This window comes from Zeugodacus cucurbitae, chromosome 6, assembly GCF_028554725.1.
Source record: "Zeugodacus cucurbitae isolate PBARC_wt_2022May chromosome 6, idZeuCucr1.2, whole genome shotgun sequence".
NCBI classification, from domain to species: Eukaryota; Metazoa; Arthropoda; class Insecta; order Diptera; family Tephritidae; genus Zeugodacus; species Zeugodacus cucurbitae.
In genome coordinates, this window is record NC_071671.1 from 30,562,804 (window position 1) to 30,590,608 (window position 27,805).

The 27,805-nt window shown below is 36.8% G+C and overlaps 1 protein-coding gene across 12 annotated transcripts in view; it reads right to left on the minus strand.

Moving 5' to 3' along the window:
- LOC105219329 (synaptic vesicle 2-related protein) overlaps positions 1 to 27,805 on the minus strand; it is a 469,576-nt gene that overhangs the window by 155,493 nt on the left and 286,278 nt on the right. For 9 of the 12 annotated variants that reach the window (XM_054233801.1, XM_054233804.1, XM_054233796.1 and 6 more), the window contains one exon: positions 15,583 to 16,034. The exons of the other annotated variants lie outside the window; for them this stretch is intronic. In XM_054233801.1, coding sequence (XP_054089776.1) covers positions 15,752 to 16,034 — 283 coding nt within the window. In that variant the 3' untranslated portion in view covers positions 15,583 to 15,751. Of the gene's footprint in view, positions 1 to 15,582; positions 16,035 to 27,805 lie in introns of those variants that run through there. 12 annotated transcript variants of the gene reach the window in all.

Here is a 27,805-nt window from a genome sequence, read left to right on the forward strand (position 1 = left end):
CAGGACATAAAGGCATACAAGGAAATGAACTTGCGGATAAACTGGCAAGGAAACCCGCGGCTAGCAGCCCAATAGGGCCCGAGCCCTTCATCGCGGTTGGTCAGCACGTTCTTATCAGCCGTTTACAAGAAGAGGAAGTAGCAAGCAGTAATCGCTGCTGGCTGCGCATGAGTTGTGTTTAAGAACTCCGAGTTCATAAATTTAATATTTTATCCGTATATTGAACTTCAGTTCAATATTAGTTAAATTTATATTTAACTTAATATTTTATCCGTATATTGAACTTCGGTTCAATAATTATTTTTCTACGTTAAAGTTTAGTTTAACGGTTGTAAATGCAAAGACGTGACTTTCCTGGTTGATAGTCAAAATTCTTCTGATCTTTTATTTCCAATATTTTCTTAAGCTAAGTTCTATTTTCTAATACAAAATATATTATTTCTTTTCTTATTATTATTTTGGAGCAACCACTTGTAGTTGCGACGATATTTGTCAAGTGGCCTACTTCTCACATTACATCAATTGCATTCCCTCAAATGTTTATGTTGCACTATTTATTGTGACGTTAATTGCTATTTGTATTTGGTTATCGCAATATTTGTTTGAACATATTAAATGTGCAGCGGAAATGCAATGTGATCCAATGTAAGTGCCCTGGTTTGTTTCGAAATATGATATGCATATTTCGTGTGGTCGCAACATTGTTGCGGTGGCAAAAAAAGGGAAAATACTTAAGTAGACCAATTGACTTTAAGTGTTTTGGGTTAGGTCGTTAACGTTGACGTCGGCATTATTTCTTTGTTGTTACACTAGTATTTTTTTCAAATATAATTCCTTCGTTAATGTTTATAATTTCGGAGGCGTTATTAAAAATTTTCATACCGTTTCTTTTTATCAAACAATTATTAATTGGCTTAAGACGTTGTAAATCTATATTATCATTAAATTCGTACAATTTATTATTAGGCGTGTTTTATTTGACCAGCAAATTAAGCTATTAGCTTATTTTGTATGGAAGACTTAGCCAACATAATTATGTTGGCTTGTCATAAGCTATCATAGCTTGTATATTGAACTAGAGGCATTGCCAGTTCATCGTTTTTTTTTTCATTCACAATAGTTGGGTTTTTTCCAAAGAATGTAGTTGGCAATAGCGAGTAACCCCATTTTGACAGATGAAAATGTAAACAAACCAAAATTTTAAATTCTATCGAACTTTAACTTTTTTTATTTAGACCATCCCGGATCTAATAATGATTGTAGACTCCTTAAAAGCTCAGAATATTATAGAAAAGCGGTAAACAAAAGGAAATTTGATTTATAAATTCAACTTTTTTTTTCAAATAAATTACATTTCAACTGAGAGTTCGGGCCCGCATTGCTAACACAATTCATTTTTAAGCGAAGTTATGAAATAAGCTAAATGCGTTTTATTTGTCCACGATTTAGCTATTAGCTTCTGGTGGTCAAATAAAACACGCCTATTATATTTTAGTGCATATACTTGTTGAAACATTAACTCAAAGTTGCTTATATCTCCTAATGGCAATATTATAGATGTGTTAATTCGGTTGGAATTTTGATAGCGAAAATAATATTATGTTTTTTGTCTCTAAGGGATCCTAGTTTTATTTTTTTTCAATTTTTGTGAGTCTATGTTGTATTTTGTTATTTCTTGGTCGGTTATCATGTTGCTATGTAAAATTCCTAAACCACTTGCTGCTATATTGTCTTGTATGTGTTCTACATTGTCTTGTAATATTTTAAGTTTCAGAGAAAAGTCAAGGTATAAAATTTCGTCTTGGGTCCTTTTACCTATGTTCCCTATGGAGTTTAGTTTTGCAGATATCATATCCCTATCGTTATGTATAAGTCTTTTTAATTCAAGAAACGTTTTATTGAAATTAGTATTAATATCTATTTGTTTGTTTATTGTTTCGATAGCCTTGAGGTTGTTTGCGTCGATGATGTTGAGGTGTTGTTCAAGTTCTTGTCTATCATTGTCGTCCATGGTACCGTTAAGCAATTTTGGTACAGTTCCTAAGCATTTAGTAGGCCTCTTTTTTGTCTGTGGGGTGTGATAGTATTCATCTTGCTTCTAATAAATTTAATTTGCATGTTTAGTGTTGCTTGTCCTACTTGCAAATTTGCCGATTTTATATTAGATTCTATTTCATTAAGTAAATTTGACATTTCTATTGGATTTATGACGTGTAGTATTGTTACATATGACTTAACTATATCTGCATCGCCTGTTTGTATTTCTATATATCCTTTGTTGGTTTCTATTTTATCTATTGTTACTTGTCCCAGCCCCAGGGTCCAAATTGCTGTCAGGATCAAAAGTTTCAGGATCCATTGCCCCTGCAAATTTGTATTTCCGTTTAACGTTGTTTAAATGTATATCATTTAGTTTTTTTTTATAAACTTCGGTTGTTCCATATGCCTAACACTTTTATAATTCTTTACGTAACCTATATTTCTTTCTTCTACATAGTGTTCTCTGTTCTCTGTTTTCGTTACTCTTATTTATACGCTTAGATTTTTCTTTGAATATTCTTTCATAAATTGTGTTCTTGTTACACTTACCTTCTTCAATATTTATGGGTTTTTCTTTTGTAACTGAGTGGTAGGTGTTATTATACCATTCTATAGCTTCGGCATCTCAAACTCACTGCGTACCGCTGCAGCCGAAACAATTGGTTTTCGGCAACGACAAAAAACAAGCTGGTACGATGAGGAGTGCCGTCTCGCAGCGGAGAGAAAACAGACTGCCTACCTCGCAACATTGCAAACGACCACAACACGTGCGGGATGGGATAGATACCGAGAGCTGAAGAGGGAAGCGAGACGCATTTGCAGACAAAAAAAGAAAGAGGCCGAAATGCGTGAGTACGAAGAGCTTGAGAAGCTGGCAGACAGAGGGAATGCTCGAAAATTTTATGAAAAAATGAAGCGACTTAACGAAGGTTTCAAGACCGGAGCATCCTCATGTAGAGACCAAGGTGGTAATCTGGTAATCGATGTCCAGGGCATACTGGGATTATGGAGGGAACACTTCTCCGACCTGCTGAATGGCAGTGAGAGTACAACACCAGGAGATGGCGAACCCGATCCCCCAATCGATGACGATGGAACAGATGTTCCATTACCCGACCATGAAGAAATTCGAATAGCAATTACCCGCTTGAAGAACAACAAAGCAGCGGGGGCCGATAGATTGCCGGCAGAACTATTCAAATACGGCGGCGAAGAACTGATAAGGTGCATGCATCAGCTTCTTTGCAGAATATGGTCGGAAGAAAGCATGCCTGACGATTGGAATCTCAGTGTGCTCTGCCCAATCCATAAAAAGGGAGATCCCACAATCTGCGCCAATTACCGTGGGATCAGCCTCCTAAATATCGCATACAAGGTTCTATCGAGCGTATTGTGTGAAAAACTAAAGCCCACCGTCAACAAACTGTTTGGACCTTATCAGTGTGGCTTTAGACCTGGAAAATCGACAACTGACCAGATATTCACCATGCGCCAAATCTTGGAAAAGACCCGAGAAAAGAGGATCGACACACACCACCTTTTTGTCGATTTTAAAGCTGCTTTCGACAGCACGAAAAGGAGTTGCCTTTACGCCGCGATGTCTGAATTTGGTATCCCCGCAAAACTAATACGGCTGTGTAAATTGACGTTGAGCAACACCAAAAGCTCCGTCATGATTGGGAAGGACCTCTCCGAGCCGTTCGATACCAAACGAGGTTTCAGACAAGGTGACTCACTATCGTGCGACTTCTTTAACCTGATGCTGGAAAAAATTATAAGAGCTGCAGAGCTAAACCGAGAAGGTACAACCTTCTACAAGAGTGTACAGCTTCTGGCGTACGCCGATGATATTGATATCATCGGAAGCAACAACCGCGCCGTTTGTTCTGCTTTTTCCCGCATGGATAAGGAGGCGAAGCGAATGGGTCTGGAGGTGAATGAGGACAAGACGAAATATCTCCTGTCATCAAACAAACAGTCGGCGCATTCGCGTCTTGGCTCCCACGTCACTGTTGACAGTCATAACTTCGAGGTCGTAGATAATTTCGTATACCTGGGAACCAGCATCAACAACACGAACAATGTCAGCCTCGAAATCCAGCGCAGAATAACTCTTGCCAACAGGTGCTACTTTGGACTGAGTAGGCAATTGAACAGTAAAGTCCTCTCTCGACGAACCAAAATCAAGCTCTACAAGTCACTTATCATTCCCGTCCTGCTTTACGGTGCAGAAGCTTGGACGATGTCAACATCAGATGAGACGACACTAGGAGTTTTCGAGAGGAAAATTTTGCGCAAGATTTATGGTCCTCAGAACATTGGCAACGGCGAATACCGCAGACGATGGAACGATGAGCTGTACGAGTTATACGACGGCATTGACATAGTTCAGCGAATAAAAAGACAGCGGCTACGCTGGCTAGGTCATGTTGTCCGAATGGACGAAAACACTCCAGCCCTGAAAGTGTTCGATGCAGTTCCCGCCGGAGGAAGCCGAGGAAGGGGAAGGCCTCCACTCCGTTGGAGGGACCAGGTGGAGAGCGACCTGGTTACACTTGGGATCTCCAACTGGCGCCGAACTGCAAAGGAGAGAGACAGGTGGCGCACTATCGTCGATTCGGCTATAACCGGCTAAACGGTTGCAACGCCAATCACATACATACATAGCTTTCCTCATTTTATTTGTTATACTAGAGTTTTTATTTTCTATACCTAATACTCTAATTTTTTCTCCTAGTGTATTGTGTAAGCGTTCTACGTCGGAATTGCCGGTGTGGTTATTTGGTTTAACGAGATGTAGTTCAATATTTTCGTTTCTGAGGAAATCATTAACATTAATGCTTTTAAATTCGTTATCAGCAAACTTTTTTTTTTTAAATGTCCTCTTTGCGACTTATATTGGTTTATTTTTCAATTATTGTTTGGCTAGTCCTATCTTCAAGAAAAAATGCTGTGGCAAATTTAGAAAACCTGTCTATAAAAGTTAGAAAATTCGCTTTTTAATTAGTGTAGCAATCCATGTGAATTATTTCTTTGCAATCTTTCGGTGTTTCCGTTAAATTAAATTTTGCTCGCCTATCATATTTGGCTTTGTTGAATGTATCGCAGTTGTCTTTTAACTCCTTCGTAGTTCTCGGATATTCCTGTGTGTCCTGTTTCAAACTTGTGATAATTTTGGATATGTCTGTAGGCTTCTTCTTCGCTATTTACATCTTTAGCGTGATATGAATATTTAACAAATTTAATGTTGTCGATTCCATCAAATAACTCGATAATTTTTTGTTGTAATTTGTTATATTCATGGTCGTTAACTTCGCTGTATATGCCAATTTTGCCTGAAGTGATATGTCTTCTGAGGATATCAGAAATATTGTTGTCGAAATCTGCTGGTGTTACGTATATTTTTTTTATTGTTGTGTTTTATTTCGAACTCCAATTGTTTGTTATCTGTTAAAATTATCTGAATTTTAAACCAATTGACTATGGTGTCCAAAATGGGTATATGGTTGTTCAGTTGCTCTTCCTGATAGTGTATTGTATTTGCATCGATTTCGTCTAAATTATTTTCTAAAGATAGATTGCTACCTGTTTCCATAAGATTTATTGAATTAGTGTCATTGTTGATTCTGCTAAGGAAATCTGCGACTTTGTTTTCTTTTCCTTTTTATATAATCTATGTTCATGTTGTATTCTCCTAATTTTAGTATTCTTCTTTGTAGTCTTGGATTTATATCTTTACAATGAGCCTTCGTGTATAGCCATTTTAATGGTTGATGATCCGTTAATAAATCAAATTGGATGCCATATAAGTAGGGCCGAAAGTAGTTTGTGGCCCAGACGATTGCTAACAGAATGTCCATTTTGTTGTAATACGGCACCGATTGCGAAATTGCTTGCATCGGTAGTTAATGTAAATTTCTTTTTGAAATCTGGATAACTTAGTACTGGGGCTTCTGTCATAATTTGTTTTAATTTTTGAAATGAGTTTATATATGTAGAGTCGTTAATATTAATTTTAACAATTTTCTTTAGAAAATGTGTCATAGGTTGTGCTACTTTTGCGAAGTCCTTTAAAAATTTTTCGATAGTATCCCGTAGCTCCTAGAAAAGACTTTATTTGTCTTGTTGTTTTTGCTAATTTTAGATCTTGTATTTTATTTATCTTCTCAAAATTCGGTTTAACTCCTTCAGGTGTTAAAACGTGGCCTAGAAATTGTGTTTCTTTGGCGCAAAAATTGCACTTGTCAAATTGTAAATACCTTAAGGTTATGCTTCTTTAGTGCATTGAAAATTTTTGTTAGACTTTGTATATGCTCTTCTAATGTTGTACTGAAAACGAGAATGTCATCTATGTATACTACGCATTTATGTGTTCTCTAAGAACACAATTCATCAGCCTTTGGAAGGTTGATGGGACGTTTTTGAGACCGAATGGCATTCTAACGTATTCATAATGACCAAAAGGGGTGGAAAACGCGGTTTTCTTTCTATCTTCCTCTTTTACTAAGATTCGGTGGAATCCTTTTGCGAGATCGAGTGTCGTAAAGTATACAGCTCTTCCTAATTTATCTAATATATTATCAATGTTTGGAATTGGGAATTTGTCATCCATTGTGATATCATTTAGTTTTCTGTAGTCCATCACGATCCGCCACTACTATGATACTATCCATAAAGGACTATTGAAAGGGGAATTGCTATTTCTTATGATTCCTTGTTTTAACATTTCCTTAATTTGTTTAGTTATCTCTTCTTCGTGTACCTGTGGGTATCTATAAATTTTCGAATATACTGGAGTGTCCATCGTGGGCACTATCTCGTGTTCAATAGCTGGTGTACTAGTAAGTTCATCTCCTTCTTAATAAAATATGTTTTTTTAATTTTTTATTAACTTTGTAACTAAAAATTTCTCTTCTTTATTTAGATTTGTTGTAAATTGCTCAATTAGTAAATCCCTATTTTCCGTACTTTCCGTTTCATTAAAATTATATGTGCAAGAATTCATAAATTTTATCACTTCGTTATTAATTGTTAAGGTATCGTTTCTCATATCAATAACTGCTTATAATGGTTTTAATATGTTTTGCCCAAGGATTGCATCGAATCGTTTATTATGTAGGTCAGTTAATTTCCATGACATATTTGCGTCAAAATTAAATTCGAGGGGTAAACTTGTTATTATTTCCCATTTGATTAGTGCTTCACTATTAAATGACCGGATTTTTATTGAGTTATTTAATAGTATTCTTTTATACTTGATTAATTTTCTATTGTCAATAAGGGATGTAGTAGAGCTTGAGTCGATTAGGCATGTAATCTTTTCATTTTTTATTGTTAATTCTATTAACGCAAGGTAGTTTTGGTATGGTCCAAGGGAAAATTTACTTCTTGGTTTATATGGTCTACTTCCATTGGAATTTCATTCCTATAGTTGGTACATCTTGCACCGTTATAATTGTTATGGTTTTGGTAAGTCCATCTGAATGAGCTTGCTGTGTTATTACTTTGGTTTTGATTATTGAAACGATTACTGTTTACTCGTGTTTGTTCTGTATTTCCTTGTCTAGGATTCGTCCTTGTTCTTTCGTTCTTGAATTTATTCTTAGAATTGTTGAAATTATAAAACCTATTATTTGTTTGGTTATGACCCCCCAGGTCTTTGATTGTTTCTTCCATTTCCTACTTGACCATATTGACTTCTATTAGTAAGTCCGGTTTCTTCTAGTACGTAAAATGCTTCCCTTAATGAGTTAATGTTCCTACCGTAAATTATTGCAGATAAATGATAATATTAATGATTCGTTTGTCTTAGGAGAAAATTCTGTCGGCTTATTTTCGTCTAAATTATACTTATCTTATATCTTATATCTTATCTAATATGTTTTTTAAATTGTAATAATAATGACTTACTTTATACTGCCTTGTTGTGATGGCCTGGTGGAAGTGTTGGTGATAGCTTTCTCTTATTCCGAAGTTCCCTATCATTCCTGTCTTCACTTCGTCCCACGATGAGTCGCTTTTTAGTGTTCGTATTATCTGGAGCGCCTCTCCTTGGATCTTGGTCTTTATGTGTCTCTCCCACACATAATTTTTGGCCGGTTGGTTCTCGTTGAACAAGGGCAGGATCAATTCCACCTCTCTAATGAATGAAGAGATGTCATAGTTCGCGTGGCCTCTAAACTCTCTGATTTTCGCAGCTTCCTTAAGGAGGTTCAAACGAATATTGCGATAACCAAATACAAATAGCAATTAACGTCACAATAAATAGTGCAACATAAACATTTGAGGGAATGCATTTGATGTAATGTGAGAAGTAGGCCACTTGACAAATATCGTCGCAACTACAAGTGGTTGCTCCAAAATAATAATAAGAAAAGAAATAATATATTTTGTATTAGAAAATAGAACTTAGCTTAAGAAAATATTGGAAATAAAAGATCAGAAGAATTTTGACTATCAACCAGGAAAGTCACGTCTTTGCATTTACAACCGTTAAACTAAAGTTTAACGTAGAAAAAGAATTATTGAACCGAAGTTCAATATACGGATAAAATATTAAGTTAAATATAAATTTAACTAATATTGAACTGAAGTTCAATATACGTATAAAATATTAAATTTATTATATAATTTATATTCATTAATACAACTGGCGCAGTCGACGGAACTTTGTCTTTAGACAAAGAAAAAGAACTAAAACGCTAAATCGGAAAAGTGAAAGTGCGAAAACAAAATAAAAATAAAAATTTAACTCAAACGCTAAATCAGGAAAGTGAAAGTATGAAAACAAAAATAAAAATTTAACTGGCACTGGCACAACAGTTGGAAAATTCAGCCTCCATGACGAAACATCACCAAACGCTCTGAGGCTGATCAACTTCGCCGGGGCCCGAAACATGGTCGTCTGTAGTACTAAATTCCAGCATAAGAAAATCCATCAAGGTACTTGGCTGTCCCCGGATCGAATCACTCGCAACCAGATCGATCATGTTGTGATAAATGGACGACATGTCTCCAGTGTTTCTGATGTGCGTACGCTTCGTGGTCCCAACATCGACTCAGACCACTATCTTGTAGCAGCTAAAATACGCACCCGCCTCTGTGTAGAAAAGCGCACACGTCAACAAACACAAGGAAGGTTCGACATCGAGAAGCTGCAATCACAACCGACAGCCGAACGATTTTCTACTCGACTTGCACTCCTGCTCTCTGAGAGCACTCATCAGCATCTCGGTATAAGGGAGCTGTTGGACGGCATATCAAACTCCTTACGTACAGCTGCAACCGAAACCATTGGTTTTCGGAAAAGCCAAAAAACAGCTGGTATGATGAGGATTGTCATCTCGCAGTGGAGAGAAAACAGGCTGCCTACCTCGCAATGTTGCGATCGACCGCAACACGTGCGGGATGGGAAAAATACCGAGAGCTGAAGAGGGCAGCGAGACGCATTTGCAGACAAAAAAGAAAGAGGCCGAAATGCGTGAGTATGAAGAGCTTGACAAGCTGGCCGACAGGGGTAATGTTCCAAAATTTTACGAAAAGATCCGGCGACTAACTGAAGGTTTCAAGACCGGAGCACACTCCTGTAGGACCCCCAGAGGTGATCTAGTTATTGATGACCAGAGTATACTGAGTTTGTGGAGGGAACACTTCTCCAGCCTGATGAATGGCAGTGAAAGTACAACAACAGGAGATGGCGAACCTGATTCCCCAATCGACGACGATGGAGCAGATGTTTCATTGCCCGACCGTGAAGAAATTCGAATAGCAATTACCCGCTTGAAGAACAACAAGGCGGCGGGGGCCGATGGATTGCCGGCCGAGCTATTCAAATACGGCGGCGAAGAGCTGATAAGGTGCTTGCATCAGCTTCTTTGCAGAATATGGTCGGAAGAAAGCATGCTTGACGATTGGAATCTCAGTGTACTCTGCCCAATACACAAAAAAAAGGGGAGACCCCACAATTTGCGCCAATTACCGTGGGATAAGCCTCCTCAACATCGCGTATAAGGTTCTGTCGAGCGTATTGTGTGAAAGACTAAAGCCCACCGTCAATAAACTGATTGGACCTTATCAGTGTGGCTTTAGACCTGGAAAATATACAATGGACCAGATATTCACCATGCGCCAAATCTTGGAAACAGACCCGTGAAAATAGGATCGACACACATCACCTTTTTGTCGATTTTAAAGCTGCCTTCGACAGCACGAAAAGGAGTTGCCTTTATGCCGCGATGTCTGAATTTGGTATCCCCGCAAAACTAATACGGCTGTGTAAGCTGACGTTGAGCAACACCAAAAGCTCCGTCAGCATCGGGAAGGACCTCTCCGAGCCGCTCGATACCAGACGAGGTTTCAGACAAGGTGGCTCACTATCGAGCGACTTCTTTAACTTGATGCTGGAGAAAATAATACGAGCTGTAACAACACCCGCGCCGTTAGTTCTGCTTTTTCCAGACTGGATAAGGAAGCGAAGCGTATGGGTCTGGTGGTGAACGAGGACAAGACGAAATATCTCCTGTCATTAAACAAACAGTCAGCGCATTCGCGTCTTGGCTCCCACGTCACTGTTAACAGTCATAACTTTGAAGTTGTAGATAATTTCGTCTACCTGCGAACCAGCAATATCAGCCTGGAAATCCAACGCAGAATCACTCTTGCCAACAGGTGCTACTATGGACTTAGTAGGCAATTGAAAAGTAAAGTCCTCTCTCGACGAACAAAAACCAAACTCTACATGTCTCTCATCATTCCCGTCCTACTTTACGGTGCAGAAGCGTGGACGATGTCAACATCCGATGAGACGGCACTAGGAGTTTTCGGGAGAAAGGTTTTGCGCAAGATTTATGGTCCCTTAAACATTGGCAATGGCGAATACCGCAGACGATGGAACGGTGAGCTGTATGTATTATTCGACGACATAGACATAGTCCAGCGAATAAAAAGACAGCGGCTACGCTGGCTAGGTCATGTTGTTCGAATTGATGAAAGTGCTCCAGCTCTGAAAGCATTCGATGCAGTACCCGCTGGTGGAAGCCGAGGAAGAGGGAGACCTCCACTCTGATGGAAGGACCAGGTGGAGAGGGATCTGGCTTCGCTTGGAATAACCAATTGGCGTCAAACTGCCAGAAAGAGGGATACGTGGCGCGCTGTTTTGGACTCGGCTATAACCGCGTAAGCGGTGTCTACGCCAGTGAAAAAGAAGAAACACAAGTAATATTTCATGAAACAAACATAAATAAAATCAATAACAAAACTAAATGTAAAATGCAGCTTCTCGATGTCGAACCTTCCTTGTGTTTGTTGACGTGTGCGCTTTTCTACACAGAAGCGGGTGCGTATTTTAGTTGCTACAAGATAGTGGTCCGAGTCGATGTTGGTACCACGAAGCGTACGCACATCAGAAACACTGGAGACATGTCGTCCATCTATCACAACATGATCGATCTGGTTGCGAGTCTCTCTCCCACACCGAATTTGCGCTCCTTTATATGGCCGCTGAAGTAGATGTCACAAGGACCCACCTTCTTCCGTCCTTGTCCCATCCATCGAATTTCTTGGATTGCGGTGATGTCAACCTTTACTCTTACGAGGACATCAACCAGCTAGGCAGAGGCACCTTCCCAATTAAGGATCCGGACATTCCAGGTGCATGCCCTTAATTCGTAGTCCTTTAAACGTTTGCAGTGGTCGTCATCAAAATTGGGGTCTCTCATCCGAGGCTGTTTCTTCCTATTAATTGGGGGTTTTTATGTGGTGGGTCCCAAACCCTACGCACAACCGCATAAGCGCGTTTCGCCTTCTCACTTTAGCTCGCCTCCAAACGGATGTCTGTTGTCTAGCCAGAGGATACTTGGTCTAAGACCGGAAGTCGTGAGCTGCTTGAGCCACATGTAAAAGAATCGTTCCTGGCCACTCCCAAGTGAATGACAGTCAGAAACTTATGACTCCATCCTCCATTCATTAACTAGGTAATATTATTTCAAAGAAGTGTGCAAAAACACGGGTACGGTAAATAATTGCAATGATATCGCCAGAATCTACGACACTCTTTAGAAGGATTCAATTTCTAATTCGTTTAGCATTCGCTAATGCTATAAAAAGTATCAAATCTAAACAATATCCATTGAGGTTTCGATTTAGAGAATCCATGTTTTTTCCAAAAACAACAATATGTTCCATACTCACCTATGGGAAAACCTAGATGCATTAGCACTGAATTAAAAATATTGCCAATTCAAAATAATAAATATTATAGTTACCAATTGTTATCTATACTAATATTATAAAGAGGAAAGGTTTGATTTTTTGTTTGTTTGTCTCGAATAGGCTCCGAAACTACTGTACCGATTTTTTAAATTCTTTCACCGTTGGAAAGCTATACTATCCGTGAATGACATAGGCTATATTTAGTTTAAAAAATTAAATAGGGTTACTTACCAAAACTCCGATAATGTAAAAAAAAATACCAAAAAACTTTCTTTAATCGCGAATGCTGCGAAAACGATTGAAGATATAACAAAGTGATGTACTACAATTATCTACACTATCTACGTCGCGACATCATATCTCTAACTATCAATTGTCACAATAAGCGATTTTATATAAAAAAATTTATTGAAATACCACTACTTGAAAAGGTCTTTATTTGTACCTTAGTATTAATCCTTATCGAAATAAATGATTGATTATTTAAGAACTTCAAAACCTTTATATAACTTTTTGAATTATTAGATTCTGACATTCCATTCAAAAGATATCACGAGTTAAAAATTTTGAAAAATATCCGCTCGGCGGCTAACTATGCGTTGTAGAGTTGTAGGCGTCACTCGGGCATGGAGGTACCGGAGGGGGGTTAAGATCGCTCGCGCGGTCGGCTCCTTACTGAATGGTCGTGTGCGGAATTAAAAAAATTGTAGCTTGATAATAATATAATATAACAAGTAAGGAAGGGCTAAGTTCGGGTGTAACCGAACATTTTATACTCTCGCAATTTATTTATTTAACTTTATTTATATTATATAATATACAATTTAACCCACATATTCGTCATATATATTGTATAAAGTCCATTGAAAGTTGGAAACCATAATATTAGGTTAGAAGCACCGAGGTCCTCATGTTCGATTAATGGGGCCTTGAAAACCTATGGTCCGATTTCGGCGATTTTTAGAATGGGGCTGCCACACTATAAAGGTAGTATTTGTGCAAAGTTCTGCATCGATAACTTCACTAGTGCTTACTTTATATATTGTAAAGTTAACGATTCAGATCGTCTTCAAAGTTCTGGTATATAGGAAGTAGGCGTGGTTGTTAAGCGATTCACAACATATCATTGGGATGTAAGGAAACTATTACAAACCAAGTTTTATTGAAATCGGTCGAGTAGTTCCTGAGATATGGTTTTTGACCCATAAGTGGGCGATGCCACGCCCATGTTCCATTTTGTAAAAAGATTTGAATGCAGCTTCTATCTGCCATTTCTTATGTGATATTTAGTGTTTCTGGCGTTTTTCGTTACTGAGTTAACTCACTTTTAGTAATTTTCAACCTAACCTTTGTATGGGAGGTGGGCGTGGTTATTATTTGATTTCAACTAATTTCATGGTGTGTGGTGGGGTACGTAAGAGAAATTACTGCAGTTTGGTTTATATGGCTTTATTGGTTTGCGAGATATATACAAATAACCGATTTGGGAGCGGGCTCACGCCCACTTACCCAAACAAATTACATCCAAATATGCCCCTTCCTAGTGCGATCCTCTGTTCCAAATTTTACTTTTATAACTATATTTATGGCTTAGTTATGACACGTTTTGCGTTTTCGTTCGATTTTGCCCTTTTTCGAAAGCTCTCAAGGTCCCAAGGAACGTGTGTTCCAAGTTTCATCAAGATATCTCAATTTTTACTCAAGTTATCCGTTGCACGGACGGACGGACAGACAGATAATCGGATTTTGACTCGTCTCGTCACCCTGATCATTTTAATATATATAACCTCATATCTAACTCGTTTAGTTTTATGACTTACAAAGAACCGTTATGTGAACTAGAATACTCTCTTAGCAATTTTTGTTGCGAGAGTATAAAAATGAATTGCTGATCGTTTGTCCCGCAAAAAAACGAGAACGGCCAAAACGATCTGGCTAATTTTAGTCTTGAAATATTCGTGGAAGGCCAGAAAAAGATTAGAAAGTGAGTGAGTATGGAAAAATTGCGAGGAAGATAATAATAAGATAATTTTATTCGAGTTGACAAGAAAAATATAAAAAGAGAAAACAAAAAAATAATATTTTGAAGGTTGTCATTGTTGCTTTGTTAAAATATTTTTGTTATTGTTCAATTGAATAAGGTTGTGTCGATGGCCCAAAACAATTTGTAACAAATAAGGAAAGGCTAAGTTCGGGTCCAACCGAACATTTTATACTCTTGCAATTTATTGATGTAATTTTATTAAGATACCAAACAATTTGACCTATATCTTCGGCATAAAGTCCAATAGAATATCATCATATATAGAATATGAGGGCTGATGTAATTCCAGAACCAATATCTCATTTTCACCACCAATTTGGCACCTGTTAGTAAGCAAACAAACGACACATTTGGCCTTGAAATTACTCCTAAATTGCAAATGAACGAAACACCAGTCGGCAAAATAGCCAAAAATAGCGCTATAACGAAGATTTTCCAAATATTAAAGAAGTCGCTGGAGGTACTGCACAGGACTTTAAAAGATCTTGATTGTCGATGAACGTTTTTCGTGGAGCCAGGATTCTGTTAGCGGGTGATTTACGCCAGACTCTTCCAATTATTCCTGGCTCAACTGTTACTGACGGGCTAATCGCATGCCTAAAATCATTTAATTTGCGACTCATAAAGAATCGCCAATCAACAACTAATATATGAATGTTTTTGCAACAATATCAAATTGCGATTGTAGAATCAGTTGGAAATGGGGTCGCAGTTGACACCTCGATGGATTAATATTTCCAACAGATTTCCGCCACTTCATTGACTTGAAAGAGAAGTTTTCCTGACATGAAACCTCAATATGATAACCAGAAATGACTGATTGAATGTCCTATATTGGTGGTAAAAAAAAGATATCGATGATCTTAATGCGACAATTTAGAATTTCGGTCCAAGAGAGTTGACACAGCTACAAACCAGGACGACGTAGTCAATTATCCCAAAGTACTTTGCAATTAAAAGTAGTGTGAGTTGTCTTCATACTGTGTAGCATAAATCAACATCCGGTAATCAATATCTTCGCCGAATCCAAGATTAAACCAACTTAATTTAATGTATACCTTAGCCACAAAAACGTGTGGTCGGGTCTGCTAGTCATTTATAAAATGGAATGTTCCATGTTATCACCAAATAATTTTATAATGAGTGATAATGTTGACATAGAGTACAGTTTTTACTGGTTGTAGATATTATATATAAGGTGTGTTTATAATTTTATATTTTAATTTTATGGAGACTACTTTATCAAAAATTTTGGAATAAGCGTAGTGTAAATAAGAAATTCACAAATCTCTCATTCCCTTTATATTTCCGTTTCTAAAATCAATTATGCTTTTCAAATTAATTTTAACATTTTTTTATGAAAGGTTAGATATAAAATAATATGAAATATACTAAAATCAATATCCACGTTGACAAATATTTCGTTAGGTAATTTCTAAAATGCATATAAACGTACAATCATACTAAAATTTGACTTTCTGGAAGTAAAATGGACGCAACTGCTGACGATAAGCCAATTAAAGTATAAACCATAAATGCACTAGATGCAGAACTTTGGAAAAGCACTTGAGAAACAAATGGTGTAACCATTGCACCAATTCGGGCAATAGTTGAACATCCTCCGACTCCCAATGAACGTAAATTGTTGGGATAGATATCAGGTGTATATATGTATGCAGCTTGAAATAGTCCAGATATTACACCTCTCGCAAGAAATAGAACCGCAGTTGTGTAAATTCGACTGAAAGTAATGATAAAAGGGTTAATATTATTTTGTTTTGAGAAATGTATTTATGCGAATGATATACAAAATGTGTATGTGCGGAAATAGTATTTTATTATTTTTATATAATAATTTTACAAGTTTTGTTGAAATATGAAAAGAACATATTGCCTCTATTAAATATTATGAGAAATCATAGTAGTTTCCTCAATTAAAATTAATTTAATTTAAAATCATAAAAGAACCAAATGTTGGTAGAGCATAGAATGACTGGGAAAATAATAAATCGCCGGGCCCAGGGGGTCTACTCTGTATTGCGATACGAACAGCAATACGATAATCTGAAATGTTTTCGCATGACAAACAATAATATTTTTCCATCCTGAAATGTCCCAGCTGCATTTAAAGCAATTTCTATAAGAACCTTTTTAGCGTCCACTGTCTCAAACCACCCCTCTTTATAAATGGGTTGTTTGTAACACCTTAAACTAAATTTTTTGCATATAGAGTTATATATACCAACGAATAACCATAACTTTAGTAATAATTGATATATCTTAATGATACTTGATACACGTATTTCTTGGTACCACAGGGAGGTTGCTTTTCCAACCGCAAATAAAGTTAGTGTGTGAGATATCTTTGCAAAATTAGGTGACCGTATAATATAATTAAGAAATTACATCGGCCCCCACATACTATATGAATTTATGGGTCAATTTGAGTGATCTTAAACGTGTTTATTATGACTTTTTATCTATGTAAATTAATAATACTTATATTTTGTATGTGCTGCGAAAGCTTCGGTCTTGTAGCAAGAAAAAGTCTATTTTCAACTCATTTGAAAGCTTAATTAGAGTTATAGAGTACTGCAAATGCGAAAGGGAAATTGTATATGCGTAAATCGCACCTTTCTTGAACCCTATTTCATTCGCATCGTTATACAGAGTTACACCACTGGTTTCACTCAATTTGCGTTGTTAGTATGTAGTTAAAGACCTCACAGGTTTTCTTTTGGAAAACACTCACCACTGTTAATTGTTTGGGTTTTTTTTTAAATATGATCTTTTGGGCATTGAATTAAGAAAATTACCCTTTGTTTTCACAAATAACTAATAATTGTATGGTTTAATCGGATCGAATCGAGGATGTGCAGAAGTTCACGTATGCGAGGAAAGTTTTTGAGTGTCATTGACTTGGGAATGGCCAGAAACGATTCTTCTCTCACGTTTCCGGTTTTAGACCAAGTGTAGCCAACAAACAGCTGTTTGGAGGCAAGCTAACTGCGTAGGGTTTGGGACCCACCACATAAAAACGAATTACCAATGGAAAATCTAAAAGAGCGTTCATTGAGAAACCCCTCTTTTGATGACGACCCTTGCACCTGCAATGTTCTGCTCCTTAATTGGGAAGATGCCTTTGCTCAGCTGGTTGATGTCCTCGTAAGAGTAAAGGCTTACATCACCGACATCCAAGAAATGCGATGGACGAGACAAGGACGAAAGAAGGTGTGTTCTTGTGACATCTACTACAGCGGCCATATAATCCTTTATAAATTCGGTGTGGTATTCGTGGTGGAAGAGATACTCTGTTGCTGAAATATGATCGTATGTAGTACCAGATTCGGGCACAAGAAAATCCATCAAGCAACGTGGCTGTCTCCTGATTGAAACACGCGTAGCCAAATCGATAACATTGTGATAGAGGACCAAATATAGACTCGGTCCATTAACCGCGAAGATAAGCACCTGCCTCTGTGCACGCCCGTCAACAAAGACAAGGAAGGTTCGACGTCGAAAAGCTGCAATCTAACATTCCAAGGAGCATTAACTATACTTCTTAGTACCTAATTTTGGAAGCACTGAATACAGGCAATACAGTTTTGACTTGAGCAACCCCATAGTTGAGCTCCATAGGCCCAAATTGGCTTTAGTACTTGATTATATATAAACAGCTTGTTTGCGATTTAAAGCATGGATCTCCTACCGACCAGATAGTAAAACTTAGTAAATTTTAAATCAAGCTCGCACTTTTTTTCCTTGACATGCTCTTTCCAGCGAAGCTTAACATCTAGGGTGATTCCTAGGCACTTAGCCTTATTGTGATGTGGTATAGGAGTACCATTTATATAATGAGATGGTATGATGTTTTTTTAAGTAAAGTCTCCGTGCATTGATTTGGAATCGTTCAATCTAATGCGCCACTTGGAAGCCCATTTAATAATTGCATTGGCTGCCGTTTGCACTCGAAGGGTAGATATTGAGGTTGACTCTCCTGTTGCTAACAAGGCTGTGTCATCCGCAAATATCGCTGTCACATAACTTGAGTCAGTGGGGATATCACTTGTAAAAAGCAAGTAAAACAATGGCCCCAACATGCTTCCCTGGGGAACACCCGATTCTATCGGATGCAAGTCTGAGTATGCATCCTTTTGTTTTATGCGAAAGTATATATCCTTTAGGTAGGAAGCAATTATTTCGTAATATTGTGTGGGTAACATTTTAATTTCAGCAGTAGACCCGAATGCCAAACTCTGTCTAAAGCCAGAGACATGTCTAAGAAGGCTGCCGAACAATCGCTCATTTTATCCATAGCTTTTTCAACGAAATTAACGATTCGGTGTACCTGGTCAATTGTTGAATGATGATCGCGAAAGCCGAACTGATGTACTGGTATTTTCGATCTAATATTGATTTGAGCCTCTTTATGAGAATATTCTCGAAGACTTTCGATAGAGCTGGCAGCAGCGATATTGGCTTATAAGATGTGATATCATGTAGTGGTTTACCCGGCTTAGGTATCATAATAACTTCAGATACTTTCCAAAGCAATGGAACATATCTTAAGTATAATGCGCTGTTTACAATTTTTATACTCTCGCAACAAAAGTTGCTAAAGAGAGTATTATAGTTTTGTTCACCTAACGGTTGTTTGTAAGTCATAAAACTAAACGAGTTAGATATAGAGTTAAATATATCAAAATGATCAGGGTGACGAGACGAGTCAAAATCCGAATGTCTGTCTGTCCGTCCGTCCGTCTGTCCGTGCAACGGATAACTTGAGTAAAAATTGAAAAATTGCTTTCGAAAATGGGCAAGATCGGACCATTTCCACGCCCACAAAATGGCGAAAACCAAAAACTTATAAAGTGTCATAACTAAGCCATACATAAAGTTATGAAAATAAAATTTGAAACATAGGATCGTATTAGGTAGGGGCACATTTGGATGTAATTTTTTTGGAAAAGTGGGCGTGACCCCGCCCTCAAATAGGTTTTTTGTATATAATTCGCAAACCAATAAAGCTATATAAACCAAACTTTCTGTAGTCGTGTCTTTCAGCCGTTTCCTTATACAGTCCAAATATGAAAGAAATCGGATAATAACCACGCCCACCTCCCATACAAAGGTTAGGTTGAAAATGACTAAAAGTGACTCACTAACGAGAAACGTCAGAAACACTAAATTTTACATAAGAAATAGCAGAAGGAAGTTACACTCAGACCTCCCACTTATGGTTCAAAAACCATATCGCAGGAACTACTCGACCGATTTCAATTTCAATGCGGTATATAACACATTCTTGACACCCTGATGACACATGTGAAAAATTGATGAAATCGGTTCATAACCACGACAACTTTCCATATAACTCAATTTTGAATTCCATCTGATTCCTTCACTTTATAATGTATATATTAGGAACCAATGAAGATAGCGGAATCAAACTTTACACAAATAATACATATCATCTCTGGCTTAACTTGAGAAAAAATTGTCGAAAACGGACTATAACTTTTCAAGACCCCAGATATCGGACATGTTGAACTCAGCGCCTAAGGGTAAGTTTTAACCGAAAATATTGGTAAATCTCTTAGATAATTTAATGTAATTCAGAGGAAATTGTTTTCTTCTAATAGTGTGTCTCTGTTACAAAAATTATTGAAATCGGATAATAACATCTCCTAGCTCCCATGTACCTAATTATAGGTTTTTCAAAAATACGGTGGGCTTTAATCTACATATATGTATTGGTTAATATGTGAGATACTATATCTTTGCGAAATTAAGTGCGTGTATAGTTTTGGATATAGTGTATCTAGCTGAAAATGAATGAAATCGGTTCAGGAATTACCCCAGCCCTCATTCACTATATAGGACGATTTTCGGTATTCTATTAAACTTTGTGCCGAATTTATAGGTAAATTTGGGTGTTATCTTATTAAAATGTCTTCAATAAATTGCGAGAGTATAAAATGTTCGGTTGCACCCGAACTTAGCCTTTCCTTACTTGTTACAATTTTTTTTATACAATTCTTTGGTAGATTGCGTAATATCTCTCCGGTTATTAAATCAAACTCAGGAGCTTTTTTGAGCCTTGCGTTCCTGATAAGACTTTTAATTTCTTTACAATTAACTGGAGAAATGTTGACGAGTGGAACCAACCAACTATTTTAACAGTTTAGCTCATGTTCATCGTTAAGTGTAAATGTGTTTTTCAAATGATTTGCAAATACTGCAGCTTTTTGTGCATTTGTTTTGGCCCATTCAGTTTCGTTTAATTTTATTGATGCGACATGTTATATTTGTTTATTAATATTCCCTGCAGCTTTCCAGAGCGAATAATCAGTAGATTTATCAACAGTGAGTTTGGACAAATTCGTTTTGAAGGAATAGTTTTTAAACTGCCTAATTTTTGGTCTTAGTTTCGCTGTACATCTACTAAGCTCTGTTTTGAGAGCAGCCGACCTAGTTTGCTGACATCTTCGTCGAAGTTTGCGTTTTTTATGGATACCATCTAAGATGTATTTTGGGAATTTGTTTCCACTTAGATTCACGCGAATATTCGGTGTACTGTTCCACGCAGCATTTTGAATTACTTTTGTGAAAGATTCAACTTCACAAACTAAGTCAGCATCTGTCGATATGCGCTTTAGCTTAAAATCGACTTTATTCAGTAGAGTCTTAAATTTATACCAATCAGTATGTTTATTAGATAAAGAACACGTGCTGGACGAAATTACTGGTTTTTCACATAAAGTTAGTAAGAATGGTGAATGATCAGAGCTTAAATCTTCAATACGTAAATTGATTTTCGATACTTTGTTGATGACAAAAAGTAGATCTGGTAATTTCCTACTATCTGCAGGCCAGGTGGGTCTCCCTGTCGAAATGACATTGCATCCAATAACTTGTATAGCTTTCAGTAGTTCTCGACCTTTGGTTGTAGTTAAACGTGATCCCCAATGAGTGCGTTTTGCATTAAAGTCACCACCCATGATGTACCTTTGTTAATTTTTTTTAATAAACTCGAATAAGTATCAGTTTTGATATTATGCCTGGGCGGACTATATAGAGCAATTAAGTATAATGACTGTGCATTTTTACTAAAATTGCTGTAGCTTGAATTTCTTCTGGGCTTCTTCGAAATGTTTAATAATACTTTTGATTAAAACCGCGCTTCCTCCTCGTGCTGAGTTTGCTGGGTGCGGAGTGTGATATAAGTCATCATTTTTTAATTTTAAAAATGAATGGTTCGTAAAATGTGTTTCGGACAACAAACATACATCAATATTTCTGTCGTTTAGAATAACTTCCAATTCATTTTTACGTTTCGAAAGACCATTGGCGATCCATAGCATTATTTTCAAAGAGTTACTGTTCATCAATAAATTGTATAAGGTATTCAAGAGCGCGGAGCCGCTGATTTATGGACTTAAATAATTATTCTTGTTCGTTTAGTTTATCCAGAATTTGGGATAACGGACTACTCGCAACAAAGTTGCTACGAGAGTATTATAGTTTTGTCCACATAACGGTTGGTTGTAAGTCCTAAAACTAAACGAGTTATATATAGGGTTATATATATCAAAATGATCAGGGTGACGAGAAAAGTTCAAATCCGGATGTCTGTCTGTCCGTCCGTCTGTCCGTCCGTCCGTGCAAGCTGTAACTCGAGTAAAAATTGAGATATCTTGATGAAACTTGGAAGACGTATTTCCTGGCACGATAAGAAGATAAAGTCCAAAAATGTAATCGGACAACTGCCACGCCCACAAAATGGAGAAAACCGAAAACACTTAAAGTGCCTTAACTAAGCCATAAATAAAGCTATGGAAGTAAAATTTGGTATGAAGGATCGCACTATGAAGGGGTATATATGGATGTAATTTTTTTGGGGAAGTGGGCGTGGCCCCGCCCCCTACTAAGTTTTTTGTACATATCTCGCAAACTACTAAAGCTATATCAAGGAAACTTTCTAGAGTCGTTTATCTTAGGTACTACCTTATACAATCCAAAAATGGAGGAAATCGGATTGTAACCACGCCCACCTCCCATACAAAGGTTATGTTGAAAACTACTAAAAGTGGGTTAACTCACTTACGAAAAACGCCAGAAACACTAAATTTCACATAAGAAATGGCAGATGGAAGCTACACTCAGATTTTTTTACAAAATGGAAAATGGGCGTGGCATCGCCCACTTATGGGTCAAAAACCATATCTCAGGATTTACTCGACCGATTTCAATGAAACTTGGTTTATAATAGTTTCCGTACACCCCAATGATATGTTGTGAAAATAGGCCAAATCGCTTCACAACCACGCCTACTTCCTATAAACCAGAACTTTAAAGACGATCTGAATCGTTTACATCTATACTAATTATATAAAATCGCTTATATGAAAAATGTTTGTAACGGCTAATTTCCTAAAGTTCTGAAGCGATTTTTATAAATTTTTTTTTTTTAAATAAAGCATTTGCTCTAGGCTCGCGAGTGGCATACTTATTTTTTTAATTTTCCGAAATCAAATCCTTTTTTTTCGGGTTGAAGTTTTTGAAAAATCAAAAATATTGCAAGCATAAGGTTTATCGTTCACCAAACGCAGTCTACAGCGAAGCGCGCTTTGTGTGTGTGCGTGTGCTCTTTATCGTTTGCGGCACGCACTCTCTCTCTCTTCCATCTCTGCACATCTTTTCCAGCATAACGTAATGAAGTAAAGTACATACATATGTATGCACTCTCTCTCTTCCATCCCTCGCATCTTTTACTACATAACTTATTGAAGTAAAGTACAAAGCAAAAAAGTTTGCATATATAAATGATCGCAGAACAAGTGAAATAACGCTAAACAGCACAATCAAATGCTCGCATAAATTGCCGTATGTATGCATGTATGTAGATATGTAAATACAGTGTCAACTATATTTACTCTGTTTTACAGTTACTTATTTTGCAGCAACGCACCGTTGCTTGAATTGCTTTTCTTATTGTCTTTGTACTTTTTTCTAACAAAACACATCTATCTTCTTCTTCTATATAAATAAAAATGGATCTTCGAAATGTATGTACGCCCATAACTTTCGAACGATTGCACCAAATCCGATGATTCTTGGTTTTATGAATTCTTTATTGTTAGGACAAGGTTTGTATGTTGGAAAATTATAAAAATTAAACAGTGAAGTATTAAAAAACGCATTTAAGAAAAATTAATTAAAAATGAATCGCAAAATGTGTTGCTAAGCGCATATTTCGAGAACAGCTGAACCGATTTCGCTAATTCTTTTTTTGCAATATTCCTTGAAGTATAAGGTCATGAAAAAGTCTAAAATCCACATTTTTTTAAATTCTCATACAAACAATTTCTAATCTATAGATATAAAAATGAATTGCTGTTCGTTAGTCTCGCAAAAAGTCGAGAACGGCCAAACCGATCTGGCTAATTGATGTCTTGAAATATTCGGGGAAGGGCAGGAAAGGTTTAGAAATTAAGTAAATATGGAAAAATTGCGAGGAAGATAATAAAAAGAGCATTTTATTTGAATTGACAACAAAAATATGAAAAAAGAAAACAAAAAATAATAACATTTTGAAGGTTGTCATTGTTGCTTTGTTGAAATACTTTTGTCAGTGTTTAACTGTATAAGGTTGTGTCGATAGCCCTAAACAATTTGTAACAAATAAGGAAAGGCTAAGTGCAACCGAACATTAATTTTTTTAAGAAAACACACAATTTGACCCATATATACAGCATAAAGTCCAATATAAAATCATCATATATAGTATATGAGGGCTGATGTAATTCCTGAACCAATTTCTCTCATTTTCACCACTAATGTTAACGGGAATAGGGGCAACTTGGCAACTGTTAGTAGGCAAACCAACGTCACATTCGGCCTTGAAATTATACCTAAATTGCAAATCGAAGAAACACCAGTCTGCAAAATCGTCAAAAGTAGAGCTATAGCGTAGATTTTCCAGATATTCATGAAGTCGCTGGAGGCACTGCGAAGGACTTCAAAAGATTTACGCGACAACCAAAACTTTTTTGGTGGAGTCATGATTCTGTTGGCAGGTGATTTACGCCAGACTCTTCCAATTATTCCTGGATAATCGCATGATTAAAATCATCTACTTTATGGCGACACATAAAGATTCGCCAATAAACAACTAACATACCACTAATTTTGCAACAATATCAAATTGCGATTGTAGAAGCAGTTGGAAATGGTAGGGTCCCAGTTGACACCTCAATGTATTTCTGTCACTTCATTGACTCAAAGAAGAAGCTTATTCATCGTGTTTTTCCTGACATGAAACCACAATATGATAACCATAAATGACTGCTTGAATGACCTATATTGGTGGTAAAAAAACAAGAATCTCTTCGATCTTAATGCGACAATTTAGAATTTCAGGAGAGTTGACACAGCTACAAACCAGGATGACGTATTCAATTATCTCACAGACTATTTAAAATTGCTGGATTATCCCCACTCACTTGCAATTAAAAGTTGTGTGAGTTGTTATCATGCTGCTTAACATAAATCAACCTCGACTTTAAAGAAGGTATAACGTTTTCGTCTTTATGCGTAAGAATTTTTTCTCTGCATTGAAAAATTTACAAATTTAATGTATACCTTAGCCACAAAAACGAAAAATTACACCCGTTTTCCGTTGTCACGACATAGCATGAAACCGGCTTGACCGATTTGGCTGATTCTTTTTTGTGTGTATTCCAGGGGGTTTGAGGATGTTTCTTACGGAGAGAAAAAAATGCCTGAAAAATGCCTAAAATACACACCTTTCTAATCTCCCATACAAACTATTTGTAATAAGTATTCATTTTTATATGGCGGATATTATAGATTCCAGATCAAATTGAATAGGTACGCATACATAAGATAGGTCAGCTATACAAAATAAAGTAGTGCACCAAATTTACGCTAAGGCGGTACGAAGTTCGCCGGGTCTGCTAGTTACAATATATAAAGTAAGCACTAGTGAAAATATCGGTGCAGAACTTTGCACAAATACTACGTTTATAGTGTGGCAGCCCCATTCTAAAAATCGCCGAAATCGGACCATAGGTTTTCAAGGCCCCATATATCGAACATTAGGACCTCGGTGCTTCTAACCTAATATTAGGGTTTCCAACTTTCAATGGACTTTATACAATATATATGATGAATATGTGGGTCAAATTGTGTATTATATTAATAAAGTTAAATAAATAAATTGCGAGAGTATAAAATGTTCGGTTACACCCGAACTTAGCGCTTCCTTACTTGTTGTCTCTAATTTTTTGTAGTTCTTTTGCAACGACACAACCACGGTAGCTTGCATGATTGGAATCGCCGCAGTTGCAACATTTGGCAGGATATTGGTGGAGAACTGATAAGGTGCATGATTCAGCTTCTTTGCAGAATATGGTCGGAAGAAAGCATGCCTAACGATTGGAATCTCAATGTGCTCTGCCAAATCCATAAAAAGGGAGACCCCACAAACTGTGCCAATTACCGCCTCCTAAAAATGGCGTATAAGGTTCTATCGAGCGTACTGTGTGAAAGATCGCAATCAAACTGAGTGTACCTTATCAGTGTGACTTTAGACCTGGAAAATCCACAACTGACCAGATATTCAGCATTCGCCAAATGATGGAGAAGACCCGTGAAAAGAGGATCGACACACACACCTTTTCATTAATTTTAAAGCTGCTTTTGACCGCACGAAAAGTAGCTGCCTTTAGGCCGTTATGTCTGAATTCGGTATCCCCGCAAAACTAATACGGATGTGTAAACTGACGCCGGATAATACCAGAACCGCAGTTAAGGCCCTTGGAGGATCAAATAAACTCTTTAAAATCTTAAGTGTATTGGTGTCATCGGCTTTTGTCGGCTACTCGTACGCTACACAAAATTTTTGATTTTTTAATTTGACGGCCGCAAATTTGATGAATTTTAATTGTATTTTAACTATTTTCTTAAATTCTGGTGCCGAGTCTTTTAATCATTTGTTGTTGTTATAAATTTTCTTTCATACTTTGCAATTGTTTGTGCGATTGCATATTGTTTTTGTTTTAATTTGCTCTTTTTCTTTTGAATCGTTTTTTCTTTAATTTTTTGCTCAGGGCTGTTTGTGTGTTATTTTTAAGTGGCTCAGTGCTTCTCAAACTGCTCATTATTATATTGGTAGTGATCTCGGCTAATTCATTATAACCATCTTTGTTTTTCTATTTATTATATCATATTTTATTATTATTAACAATTTTGTTTTTTCCTTCAATTTAAATTTTTCCATAATGACTTGCAATTTTCCGAATTGCACTATTAAAGGCGATTCTTATCGTTTTGTTTCTTGTTGGCTTTGTGACGGGCTTGCCCATCTTAAATGTGCTGGATTGACAGGTAGAATCTTAGATTCTATTCTCAATGGAAAGGGTGTGCTTAAAGTGTAGACCGACAGAAATTTAATTATTTAAAGTTTTTAAACAGGCGCGCAATAATTTTAAAGAAATCGGTCGAGAACTTCAAAACCACACAGAAAAATTTTGGCATTATGAAGTGTTGTTTCAATCATTTAAATGCCAAGATGATAATGCTAAGCCCTCATCAAAACGTAAACGTCCGTCTAATGAAGAACCTGCCACTTTGTCCGTAAAAAGTATATCACCTGTGAAAATATACCTTATTAATCTCTCATCTCCTTGCCCTCAAGGGGAGAAGCCTTCATCTTCAAAAGTGCATAATCCTCCGAAAATAATTACCGATAATCTTAAGCGGAAAACTATTCAGAATCCGCCTCCCATTAACTCTGAGTTTGTGGCAAAAAATTTGGTAGTAATACCACAACGAAAATCAATTTTCGTTTCGAGATTTGCTCCGGATACTACAATCGAAGATATAAAGTTTTACATCTCGTCGAAATTAAAAACGAACGATATTGATGTCAATTTAATAAATAATGTTTTTTCAATTGCTAAGAATACTGATTACATAATTGTTCTAGGCGATTTAGGCTCGTTTAAGCTTTAATGAGTTTTTGGAAGAAATGTCTGAGATGAGTCTTAACCAAAGACTCTTAATTCCGAACAAGTTTGGTAAATTCTTAGTCTATGTTGATAATATTTCAACATTTTCTGTGGTCCGGTCTGATCCTGTAGTTTTGCCAGAGGACTCTTATCACCCTGCCTTGGAAATTAATATCGAAATCATAGACGAATTACTTGTTTACTCGGTTCAACTTTGAGAAAGCTAACTTCAACAAGTAAGGAAGGGCTAAGTTCGGGTGTAACCGAACATTTTATACTCTCGCAATTTATTTATTTAACGTTATTTATATTATATAATACACAATTTGACCCACATATTCGTCATATATATTGTGTAAAGTCCATTGAAAGTTGGAAACCATAATATTAGGTTAGAAGCACAGAGGTCCTCGTGTTCGATATATGAGGCCTTAAAAACCTATGGTCCGACTTCGGATTCGATCTTTAGAATGGGGCT